Genomic DNA, 13,216 nt, shown 5'->3' with positions numbered 1-13,216 from the left:
AGACCCACCATGATAACCTCCTTTAGATGGCTAAAGGTCAACTGATTGAGACCTTAATTCTATCTACAAAGACTAGCATTTGACTGAATACCTGAAGCAGGTGTGTGTACACCAAACATGGGGAATCTTGGGGGAGTGAGGAGCAGAAGGTGGACTGTGGTAGGCACAACTGCCTTACATTTCATACTTTTGTTTATTGTCCACCTCACCTGGCAGAAGGTAAGCTTTCTGAGAGAAGGCAATTTTGTCTTTCGTTTACTACTGTATCCCTAACACCTGTAACAATGCCTAGTCTATGACAGGTGCTCAACAAATATGTGTCAAGGGACCCTTTGGATCAGGGGTCCCCAACCCCTGGGGCCACAGACCGGTACTGGTCCACGGCCTGTTAGGAACCAGGCCACGCAGCAGGAGGTAAGTGGCAGGCGGATACCTGAGCTCTGCCTCCTGTCACATCAGCGGCGGCATTAGATTCTCATAGGAGTGGGAAACCTACGGTGAACCGCGCATGCGAGGCATCTAGCTTGCATGCACCTTATGAAAATCTAACATGCTTGATGTGCCTGATGATCCTTTTTTTCTTTTTTTTTTTTTTTGAGGAGTCTCACTCTGTTCCCCAGGCTGGAGTGCAGTGGCATGATCTCGGCTGACTGCAACCTCCGCCTCCCGGATTCAAGCTATTCTCCTGCCTCGGCCTCCCGAGTAGCTGAGATTACAGGCATGTGCCGCCACTACCATGCCCGGCTAATTTTTTATTTTCAGTAGAGATGGGGTTTCACCATGTTGGCCAGGCTGGTCTTGAACTCCCGACCTCAGGTGATCCACCCACCTCGGCCTGATGTGCTTGATGATCTGAGATGGAACAGTTTCATCCCAAAATCATATCGCCCCTACTTCCCCCGTGGGAAAATTATCTTCCACGAAACCAGTCCCTGATGTCAAAAAGATTGGGGACCACTGCCCTAGATCACCATGGTAGGTACTCAACATGCATATGTTTAGTTTGCAGTCTGGAAATGGGACTTCTAACTACATGTATTAAAATTCTGGTTTAGTGAAATTCTACAATTTTATTTCTACCACTTTTGTATACAGTTCTAACAAAATAAGGTTAATGCAAATTTATTTGTAACCCCAATATCAACATTCATGGTACCTTCCTGCTCACTGACAGCCACGCACAGAATAGTCACACATTTGAAACACCCACCACATGCGTTCCCAACTGAGGTCAAACAAGGCAACACCCTGCCTTCTTGTTTCAGCTGGCATACTGTAAACAAGTTATCCTTTCTGCAGTATATTTAGTGTCATGCTTTTCATTGATGATTTTGCTGTATAAAATGGTCCCCCACAAGTAGTAAAGTGCTGTCTAGTGTTCCTAGGTGCAAGAAGATAGTGATATGCCTCACAGAGAAAATACATGTTAGAGAAGCTTAGTTCAGGCATGAGTTAATAGTGCTGCTGTCAGTAAAGTTCAATGTTAATGAACCAACAATATGTATTAAATAAGGTGTCTTTAAACAGAAACAAAGCCAGGCATGGTAGCTCAGGCCTGTAATCCCAGCCCTTTGGGAGGCCAAGGCAGGAGGATAATTTGAGACCAGCCTGGGCAACAAGTGAGACCCCATCTCTACAAAAAACATTAGCCAGGTATGGTGGCATGTGCGTGTGATCCTAGCCACTTGGGAGGCTGACAAAGGAGTATTCCTTGAGCCCAGGAGTTTCAGGCTGCAGTGAGCTATGATGCTTTTTTTTTCTTTTCTTTTTTTTTGACAGAGTCTCACTCTGTTGCCTAGGCTGGAGTGCAGTGGCGCAGTCTCGGCTCACTGCAACCTCTGCCTCCCAGGTTCAAGTGATTCTCCTGCCTCAGCCTCCTGAGTAGCTGGGATTACAGGCACACCACCACACCTGGCTAATTTTTGTATTTTTAATAGAGACGGGGTTTCACCATGTTGGTCAGGCTGGCCTCCAACTCCTGACCTTATGATCCACCTGCCTCAGCCTCCCAAAGTGCTGGCATTACAGGCGTGAGCCACTGCGCCCGGCCTATGATGCACTCTTGTACTATACAGCCTGGGTGATAGAGCAGGACACTGTCTCAAAAAAATAAAAATTAAAAATAAAAATAAACAGAAACACATGAAACAGGCCAGGTTCAGTGGCTCATACCTGTAATCTCAGCAGGTGAGGCCCAGGTGAGTGGATTGCTTGAGTCCAGGAGTTCAAGACCAGCCTGGGCAACATGTCGAAACCCTGTCTCTACCAAAAAGTAAATAAATACAAAAATTAGCCAGGTGTGGTGGTGTACACCTGAGGTCTCAGCTACTCAGGAGGCTGAGGTGGGAGGACTGCTTGAGCCTGGGAGGCAGAAACTGCAGTGAGTGAGATCATGTCACTGGACTCTAACCTGGGCAACAGAGCAAGACCCTGTCTCAAAAAAAGAAAAAAAAAGAAACACATAAAATAAGGTTATGTATTGACAGGTTGAAAAAGTGACCAGAGGCTCGCAGGAACCTAACCCTGTGTTTCCCCTAGGAGCAATGGTTGAAGATTTGGTAATTCAGTTCTACAATTCAACTTTATAGAACTACCACGAATAACAAGACTGTATTAGCCCCATTTTACAGATAAAACAATGAAGCTGAGAGAGAGGTAAAGTGGCAGCTCCAGGCACACTATGGCACAGCATCCTGTTTTATTTTCTTCACAGCACTCACGGACTGATAATTGTGTTTACTTATTTATTTTCAGTCTAAGCCATTGCAATTATAAGTTCCATAACAGCAGAGATTTAGGGACTTTTGTTCATCTTGTTCTCTGTTATTTCCCCATGCCAAAAACTGTTCCAGGCACATACCCAATCCAATGAATAAAGAAATCTCCTATATGTTAACTGTGTAAATATTAGGGGTGATGTTATGGTTTAAAGGGAAAGGCAGTTACTTTCATTATGCTAAATTCAAAATATTTAGGGAGACAAATGCAGGCTTAAGACTGGGTGGACACTAAAGAAAACCAAAAAGCCCAGAGTTGCCTAAAGTGGCACTGTCTCTGAACCCTAGAGAGCGGATAAAGATTGCCTGGGATGGAAACTTCACAGCTAAACCAAACTATGGCAACTCTACAGAGTAAAGGAAAGAAAGATACTCTCTGAAATCATATTTTTGCTTAGCACACCATTTCTCCATAACAGAGAAGAGAGAGCAGACATGGACAGAAATGGTGCCTCTGAAGCCAAAGCTCAAGTTAAACCTGCATGAGAGTGAAAAACTGAGAAGAACAGAAACTCAGAGCAGGTATCTGAACCTGGCCATGAGGCAGTGCCTGCAGAGTGAGAGAAATGCAAGTTGGACTTAAAAGGTTCCCGCATTCCCAGTCCAGGTGGAACTGATGGGCTGTGGCTACCTGCAGTTATGTCCAGCATCAGAAGCACTGGTGAGAAAGGACTCTAGGATTCCCTTTTTATGAATACAGAGAGGAAAATGAGATTAAGACCCTCTTACACCAACTTCTACAACAACAGCTAACACAAGAACTGAAGACAAAGAGGCGAGATCCCAGAATTAATGTTCACTGCTACTCTGAGCAAAAATTGAACAGTAAACAATAAAGATTTCAAAATTATAAAGAGCCACTTCAATATTCTAATTTAACCTTCAAAAATTAAGATGACCTAAAGCACCATGAACTGAGAATTCCATTCCACCTTAACACCCTGTGCTCCTCAGCTATTATGAGAACAGACTGCAACCCAATTCAACTCATGTTCCAAAATGCAACAAGCAGCTTCAACAGGACATGCTGGAAGAAGCAGCACGTCTCGTCGTTTACTGATTCATATTTTGGTAGCAAGGTTACAATTAGCTCACCGGTGGAGAATAAACCTATTTATAACACAGCAGTCCACCTGAAAGACATAATCATCTAAAAAGGTTCTTAGAGGAAAATAAAGTGCAGGTTCTTCCTGTACTGATTGCAGATTCCCAAGGTCCTTTTGGATAAAGTCCTCAGTCTAACCTTCCTGTGTTCACAGTCACCATTCTGGCCACTTCTCAGCCTCCATGTTCTTATGTAACATTTACATAGTGCCATAAACATACCCAGAGTTGCGTAAGAATTAAAACGTTGCCAAACCAATAAAGCCTTAAAGCAGGTCACTCCCTCCAGACTGTCTTTGATTAGCACAGGTATGCTGCCTAGTCGACGATGTAAGAGCCTGCCAGAGACAGAAATTAACTTGAGGAAATCTGAAAGGGGTCTACAAAAAAGCACAAAAAGAAAATAACCACACTGTGACATGCTGTACGTCTATCAATCACAGAGTATGCTTTTCTGCTCCTTAAGATAAAAAAGTAACCCAGCATTGCTTATTCACTGAAGTCAGAAACTGTGTCTAAAAATACCTCCCTGCCAACTGGCTATCAGTAAGTCAGTCTCACAAATGTCCCAATAAGAGTGACACAAAATATTTCCTTATTTTTACAGAGGGAAAACTGAGGCAGTCACAGAAAGGTTAAGTTACTTGTTCAAGGACAACTTGTAAGGGAGCTAAGTTCTAGGGCTGAAAACCAGCCTCCTCCCTCCATCTGGCTTTAACCTTTAACCAGAGTAGCCATTTTAATATGTTTTATCACATCTGTTCCAGGAGCTGTTTGAACAAAACTAATCAGAGGTCTCTACAAGACTGCACTTCCACTGTACTTAAAATCCATGTCCACTCAACAAAATTACAAGGCTTGGCTTGAAATTAGATTTTTAGTCCGCTCACAAAATTTCAAAATGTTCCTATGAGAATGTCAAATGTCTCTCTTGTTGCTTTTGTCTTAAGAAATGAATGTCATGTTCTCCTGCTACTAACTCAATTTTACATTTTTAAATGTGAAAATTCCAAAGCCAGGCCTTAAAACATGTACACCTATCAAATGGATGCTATTTTTAACTGAAACTCATTCTCCTTATCACTGGCCTTTTACTAAGTCCTAGTTAATTCATTAATTAATAGAAACACCTATCCCCTTACTGCCCTCATATCATGTCCAAGCATCAGGCATCAGAGCTGTCTGGCTCTGTCACTCCTCCAGCCCACGTAGGGGAGCACTATATAGGAAATGCAGGGGAGGGGAAAAAAATCAACTTCTTGTTATCCCACAGCCTCTATTTTCCCAGAACTGACGTTTTACTTTAAGCCCTTTGCAGCAGTGGTCTCCATAGCATGCACTATTGGCAACTAGACGTGTCCCGGAAAAAACTGTAGTGTCTGGCCAAGAAGTTTAAAGGCCCTGGAGAATGTTTGCTGGACACACAACCTAATTTCCAATTTACCAAAAAAAGAAACGAACTCCCTATTTTACCCACCCACCTTAACCCCCACAAACATCCATTTTAGGAAGGTTACAAAAAAATGAACTCTGCCCCATTCAGAACCACTTGGATTATCAAACATTCTTAACTAGGCTCACAACCAGAAAAACCCCACAAACACTACATCAAATCAGCAGGGAAATGACTGTTAAAACTCCTGGATATATTAGGGGCAGGATAAAAATTCCTATATGAGGATTCAAAGATTTATACATACACACATAAAATGACAAACCTAGAGGTTCAAACTCCTTTTTTTTTTTTTTTTTTTTTACTATCCAGTAGAGAACATTATGTTACACATTCCAAAAACATGGCCCTTAAAAAGGCCCGACGAACATCCTTATTCATGCAAATCATTATCTCACCACAAATGTCAAGCTCTGTTCATACACCTTCACCGTGTTTCTCAAACCCCACAGCACAGATACCTAAGCCACAGAGCAGTGAGGCCGAAGAACACACACGAGGTGCTTAGGAGAAGCATTAGCCCAGGAACAAAGACCCCGCTGCACAGGCTCCACCACTGGGAACAAATATCAAAGCCGGAGATAATGAACTTGTTTTTGAGATTCCAAAGTGGCATGGTGTCTTTTCTTGACTGTCTGGTTTATTAAAGACGACTGAACCCACCTGAGAATCATTACTTTTAGTGTAAGAGAAGAGAGCCACAGAACACACTTTAGCTCCCATTGCTGGAATAGTGTAAGAGAAGAGAGCCACAGAACACACTTTAGCTCCCATTGCTGGAAGGTTAGGGGCTGCTGAGAAGTCAAAGCATCAGGCTTTGTACATCAGGAGCGAATACAATCCTGATCATCTCTCCCAGATCCATCTGTGGGTCAATAATCGCTTCAATATAACTGCCAAATATAACCTTCATCTGCTACCCCAAGGCCAAAACACATTCGCCAAGACTCTCTTAAATGAAATATTTTAGGGTTTCATCTGCTCTTCTCAGCCCCCAAAGCCTCAAAAACAACACAGCCAGCGGAGTGTCCCGCAAAAAGGTACCCGCTTCTACAGAGAGGAGAGTGGGGGTGGTATAAGGCGAGCCGCAGACTGTGGAGATTGGAAGGTGAGGGGTGTGTGAGGGTGGGCGGGCTGGGAAGAGGCATCTTGTAGGAAGGTAAATAAGTACTGACCAAGGGCCGGGGATACAGTCCAGTGGTGGGATCTTTAAATAATCTTGGGGGGTTGAAGACAGGTTCTAGGATTTCACCTGAAAGGCATCCACAAAGTGATTAAGTGAATGGGCCCCCCGGGGTAGGGTGGGGGAGGCGAGGAGGAAAGCAAATACACCTAGATTCAGCTCAACCCTTGGGGAACTCGGTTCCATAATGTTAGGGATTCCAAAGCCAGGCTCCAAAAAGGTTTAGGGGCCTGTTCGTCCCACTTCCTCCAAATAGCCTCCACGGGGCATGAGTGCCGGAGGGCGGAGGGGGGATTGCCCCACTGAACTCAAGGGATTGAGTGAAGGGGAAATGTGACTCCCTTTCCCAGAACATTAGGGAGGCAGTGGAGGGAGGGGAAGAAACACGCCAAGTGCAGGACCTGAAGGAAAGGTTAGAGACCCGTTCCCCTACAGTCTGAGGTGCGCGGGCTCTCAACATCAGGATCCCTCGGAGAGGCTAAGACCCCACCGCCCGAACCCCACAATCTTGGCGGGAGAAAGACTCCCCCCAGGAGCATCTGGAGGGAGGGAAGAAAGCCCCCCGCCCCTGGACACGGTGAAGGGCAGAAACCACGGACCTCCAAATCTTGGAGCTGGAAGCTCAGACTCCCCTCTCTGGAACATGAGGGCGCTGGGAGCGCGACCCCTGAGAGCTGCCCGAATCCAGTTCCGCCTGGAACAGGGCTCGGGTCCCCAGGGGCCCGGCGTGAGCTCCGTCGCCGCCGGGCGGCCGCGCCTCGGAGATCGGGGAAGCTGACTGGGGGTCACCCCGACTCCTCTGCGCCCCCCACCCGGCCATATTGTGCGCGTGGGGAGGGGGCGCGCTGTAGTCCAGCGGCTGCGGCTCGAGGCCTCGCCCTCGCCGGGCCCTCTCCATCCCGGCCCCCGCCCCCCGCCCCAGGACTCACCCTGGATCCCCCGGGGCCCGGACCCGCCGCTGCCGACGAGCAGGAGGACAACAAGGGAGAAGAAGGAGGAGGCTCCGGCCGACTCCGCCATAGTAACCACCACCGCCGCCGCCGCCGCCGCAGCCCAGCAGCGCCCAGCGCGCGCGCGCGCGCCCCCGGCGCCTCCCCTCCTCCCGCGGCCCGGCTCCCGCCTCCCTTTCCTCTGCCCGGCGCCTGCACGTGCGCTCCCGGCGGAGCCGGCGCCGCGGCCGCCGCGCGCGCCCCCGAAGGGCGGGGCCGGGGCGCGCGCGGGCGCCCGCCTTAAAGGGGAGTGTCCCTGTTAAAGGGGTGGGCGGGGCTCACGCCTCGGCCAACCTCGCGGATCGGTGCCGAGCCCGGCGCGGAGGAGGCCAGAGCCGAACGTGCAGTCTCCTCCCTCTCCTGCACCCCACGCAGCGCAGAATTATCTTATCAGAGTCGATCCTCCGCCCCCGTCGAATATTCTACGAATCCCGTGCGTGTTCCAGTTCCTCCATCCCTGCGCCTAGCCTCAAGCCCCCAGCGCGTCCCCTGGGATCATCGCCGCGGTCTCCTAACTGGTTTCCCTGCCTCGCCTTGCCCCCTGCCATCCTCTGGACGCGGCAGCCTGTGTGATGGAATCGCGGCACGCGCCTTTTCAGAACATAGCAAGGCTCTTTATTGATGACAGTATGGGTGAGGGTGCCGTGTGAGGCACTCTGATTGGGCTGGTAGGTAGAACCCTTTTGGTAAACAATTGGCATTATGCATCAAATGCTTTAAAATCTTCATATCCATTTACCCAGTATTGTCCCCTGTCCTCAAGAAATAGTAAGAGGACAGATGTTTGTGAAAAATGTTAACTGTATATTTATCATTGTAAAAAGGTGGAAAATAAGTAGACAATAATAGAAAATGTTAAATTATGGCCCATGCATATGATGGAACATTATTTAGTAATTTAAAATCCTGTTTACAAAAACTAATGACATGAGAAAATGCTTACAAGATGTTAAAAAAGCAAAATGCAAAACTGTTTACAGTATTATTCAAATTGTACTGATAATATGTGTTTATAGGAAAAAAAGACTGGAAGGATATTTACCCAATAGTAACAGTAGTTATTGCCATAATTTTTTTACTTTTTCTTTTAACATTTCAATAATTTCTAAATATTTTTCAAATAAATGCTACTTTCAAATCTAGAAGAAATGCTTAAGAAAGCAAACAAATCACTCCATATCTTTCTGAAAAGAGGTCAGTTTCTTTAGCTTGAGAAAAAACTTGATATAATGGAAAGGGCAGAATTTTTGCAGCCAGAGAATTCTGGATCTGAATCTGCTTCTTACTAACTAGCTGTGAAAACTTGGGCAAGGTTTGAACCTCTCTAAGCAGTTTCACCATCTGAGATCTAGGGGTGGAAAGGACGGCCAAGAGATAGGGGGAACAGTTTCTTAAATGGAATTCTCACCTAAGTTTCACCAACCTGAAGAACTCCCATCGTCATATCCGGAAAAAATAAAGCTGAAGACACACTTGCCAGACACAGTGTACACACAATCACATAAAGTCATGGGGAGGCATTGTCTACAAGTTGGTCAGTGTAGCTGGATGAGTAAATAACTTATTCTCCTCTCCCTCATCTCCCCCAAATAGGCACACCCCACCCAGTCCATCTAAGTGGTTTCCAGTCCATGCTCTATCCACCCAGCTGTGGTGCACACAGTGCTAGGTTACTGTGTTAGTTTCCTACTACCAAACTGGGTAGCTTAAAATAACAAATGGATTCTCTCACTGTTTGGGAGGCTAGAAATCTGAAACCATGGTGTTGGCAGGGCCATGTGCTCTCTGAAGGCTCTAGGGAAGAATCCTTCCTTGCCTCTTCTAGCTTCTGGTGGTTCCCAGGATCCTTGGTGTTGTTTGGTTTGCGGAAGCATAACCCCATGTCTTCACATGGTTATCTTCCCTCTATGTCTACATCTCTGTCCACATTTCTCTCTTCTTATGAAAAGGATACCAGTCATTGGATTAGGGCCCACCCTAATCCAGTATGAGTGCAAATGATCTTAATTGGTTACATCTGCTGCTAAGATCCTCGTTCCAAGTAAGATTACATTCACAGGTTCCTGGTAGACACGAATTTTGGGTGGACACTATTCAATCCAGTACAGTCACCAACCCCTGCAGTTAAGAAGGGAAAGCCAACCCCTCAGGAGAACATATCTGAAGCCAAGGGGGAGGGAGGTGTCTTTCCTTATTCCTTGCTAAGTGCTGCCACTGGGGCTTCGAGGCCAGGGGTCCCAGAGGGGACCTGTGGTTGCTTCACTCCTAGACAATAAAGTCAGCCACACAGCTAAATATACAGATCAGGGAACCAGAATGCTGGCTCCACAGAACAAATGCCACCTCTGTCAGCTCCATCAGCTCACTTGACAGCATTGAACTTTGGACAAGATACTTTACCTCCCTAAACCTCAATTTACTCATCTTGTAAAATGGAGCTAATAATAGTTCTATGTCATAGAGATGTTGTTAGTATTGATAAAATATGGTAAAGCATTTAGCATAATCTCTGACACATAGGAAGTGATCTAAAAAGAATAGCTATTATTATTATGAGTTGACCTTCACTACAATCCTAGGAAGTGGTTGAGGCATGTCAGAGTGTGCCCCGATGAAGTGACTGAGACTTAGAGAAGGTAAGCGATTTGCCAAGGCTCACATACAATCCATCATTAAAGCCACAGCCTACTGGTCCTGTGCTTTCTTCAACACCATAGCATCTCCTGCTTTTGTAGGGACTGGTCTTCAGGACCCAGCTGAAGGTGGGAAATGAGGTGGAGCAGGGGAGGGGTTAATCATATACCTCACACCCCATTTGTGAGAGTTTGGGGCATCTCCAAACTAAAGCTTTCCTAGGTGATGTGTCTACCTTCCTTTTAGGTCCCGCGCTACATAGAAACTGCCTAATCCCTACCTGTGCCCTTCGCTCCTTCCCACACCCTGGCCCAAGGATGCTTCCTCCTAGTTCTCCTCACCATCCCTGAAGGCCTCAGTAAGTGTCCATTTTTGTAAGCCTTCTTTTTTTTGAGACGGAGTCTTGCTCTGTCTCCCAGGCTGGAGTACCAGTGGCGCGATCTCAGCTCACTGCAACCTCCGCCTCCTGGGTTCAAGCGATTCTTCTGCCTCAGCCCAAGTAGCTGGGACTACAGGCACGTGCCACCATGCCTGGCTAATTTTTGTATTTTTAGTAGAGACAGGGTTTCACCACATTGGTCAGGCTGGTCTCGAACTCCTGATCTCGTAATCCGCCTGCCTTGGCCTCCCAAAGTGTTGGGATTATAGGTGTGAGCCACCGTGCCAGGCCTCATAAACCGTCTTAATCTTAGGGCTGGACCCACATCACAATCTATGAACTTCTTTTCCCCTCTGCTCTGTCTCTTTGTCATGAGAGTCCCCAGAGCTAGCGGAAGCCACTTCTCCAGGAAAAAGTCTTACTCCTTAGTCCCACTGACTAGAGTGACAAGTCAGTGTGACAGCTGCCACATTGGTCGCAACGCACAGAGACACCACTGCCTAGGGGATCATTTGCCTTGGTGAGCAGCAGGGTCATTCATCCCAAGAAGGCAATAGCTCATCTTCACTCATCCATTCCACAAGCACTAAGCACCTACAGTATATCAGGCATAACATATAGACGTGGATAAGTCATAGTCCTTGCCTTCATGGAACTTAAAATCTGATAGAGAAAAGCATGAGAAAAAAGAGCAACAACGGGTTATCTCTGTGAGGACACAAGCCTATAAAGAGCCAATGGGGGCCACTCAGGGGACATGAATGATTCAGCTGTGAGGGGACAGGCTGAGGAGTTGAGGAAGGTTTCACGAAGAGACAGGCTACGCTGATTCTTGGAAGATCAAAGAGTCCTCCCCAGATAGGCCTGTGTCAGGAGGGCAGGAGATGGCGGGAGACTGTTTTGCCTGGCATTTAGGAGAACCATGAGCAGCCTAGCGGCACACCCAGAAGATGCAGGCTGAAGATGATGGAGAGTGGAAAGGTAATGTTGGTGAGCTAGGCAGACATGGAAGTCTACTTGGAAATGGAGCACACTGGAGTGGGAGTCTAATAAGATACCCTCTTCAGTACACTTGGAAGGGTTCTAAGTGTAAATTGATCATGTTTGTATTTTAGGAAAGGCTAAACTGATCATATTTGTAAACTGATCATACTGTGTTAGGAAGATCACTTTGCTGAACCAAGTGAATTTGAACTTTGTACAGAGGCTGGTTGGAGGAAGACAAGACTGGTTGTAAGGAAACCAAAGAGGAGGCAAAGCCCAGGCAAGATAGGAGGTGGACCTGACCCCAGGCAGCAGCAATGTGAAGGTGGAAAAGAGAAACAGATTCAAGAGTTCAAAGAGGTAGAAATGACAAGATTGATTAGATACGGGAAATGAGGAAAGGGGATGGCCCCATATGACTCTAGGATAATCTTAGGTGACTAACTGCCTGGTAGTTTCATTCAGCAGACTAGAATGGGCAGGTTTGGGAAAAAGAAAATGAGTTCCTTGGCTGGGCGCAGTGGCTCATGCCTGTAATCCCAGCACTTTGGGAGGCCAAGGCAGGTGGATCACCTGAGGTCAGGAGTTCAAGACCAGCCTGGCCAACATGGTGAAACCCCTGAAAATACAAAAATTAGCTGGGCATGGTGGTGGGCACCTATAATCCCAGCTACTCGGGAGGCTGAGGCAGGAGAATCACTTGAACCCAGGAGGCAGAGGTTGCAGTGAGCCGAGATTGTGCCACTGCACTCCAGCCTAGGCGGCAGATACTCTGTCTCCAAAAAATAAAAAAATTTAAAAAATGTAAAAAAATGAGTTCCTTGTCAGGCATACTGAGTTTGAGGGTACCTGGAGCCACAGAGATGTGGATTTGGAAGTTAGCAGCATATCATTGTTGTTCAAGCAGCTCAAGGGACCAAGAGAATTCTGGAAATACAGCAATACCAGCAAAAAAGAAGACAGAAGGAACAGTGATAGAAGTAGGAAGAGAACCTGGGAAAAATAGAATAATAGAGACCACGGCAAGAGAGGCTTTCAAGAGGTCCATAGTTTGTAATGTTGAGAAGAGGTCAAGTAAGCTGAGGAACAAGAGTCTCTTAGGGCTTTGGTAACTTCTGATTGGTGACATTTACCTGAGCAGGCTCAGTGGAGGATGGGGTGAAGGCCTAACTTCAGGAGGCTACAAGTGGGGGTGAAGGCTTAGAAACACTGAGCATCATCTATTATTTAAAATAACTTGGCTATGATGGGAGGGGGAAATTTGGATTTCCTTTGGAATGGTAAACCAGGTTCCTTGAGCAAATCTTCAGCTGAAAACAACTCAAAATGCTCAGTAAACTAGCAAGAAAGTGAATACTCAAGTAAAAGACTAAGAATCAAAGAGGAAAGCTGATCACCAAAGCTGGCTTTTCTGTTCAGAGCCTTTGCATATGGGTGAGCTCAGACTTTGGTTTTCACAGGCAAGCAGGATATAGGGGACAGGAGACAGAGCTCAAGCTCATCCAAAGTGGGAAGTCTAATAACAGATCCTGTGCACAAGGCTGTGACCCACAAAGAGTAATACACGTCGTCTAAGGAGGGACCAGAAATAATTCACTCCTCAGGCTGGGCGTGGTGGCTCTCACCTGTAATCTCAGCACTTTGGGAGGCCAAGGCAGGTGGATCACCTGAGGTCAGGAGTTCGACACCAGCCTGGCCAACATGACGAAACCC

General features: G+C 46.7%; 1 protein-coding gene across 2 annotated transcripts in view; it reads right to left on the bottom strand.

Moving 5' to 3' along the window:
• Nucleotides 1-7,627, bottom strand: part of ACVR1B (activin A receptor type 1B) — a 45,764-nt gene extending 38,137 nt beyond the window's left edge. The window contains exon 1 of one of the 2 annotated variants that reach the window (XM_054444152.2): nt 7,447-7,627. In XM_054444152.2, coding sequence (XP_054300127.1) covers nt 7,447-7,537 — 91 coding nt within the window. In that variant the 5' untranslated portion in view covers nt 7,538-7,627. The remainder of the gene's footprint in view (nt 1-7,446) is intronic. The other variant, XM_054444151.2, reaches the window with a different exon arrangement.
• Nucleotides 7,628-13,216: the final 5,589 nt, after the last annotated feature.

This window comes from Pongo pygmaeus, chromosome 10, assembly GCF_028885625.2.
Source record: "Pongo pygmaeus isolate AG05252 chromosome 10, NHGRI_mPonPyg2-v2.0_pri, whole genome shotgun sequence".
NCBI classification, from domain to species: domain Eukaryota; kingdom Metazoa; phylum Chordata; class Mammalia; order Primates; family Hominidae; genus Pongo; species Pongo pygmaeus.
The sequence above is the reverse complement of the archived record's forward strand: the minus strand, read 5'-3'. Positions and strand labels throughout refer to the sequence as shown.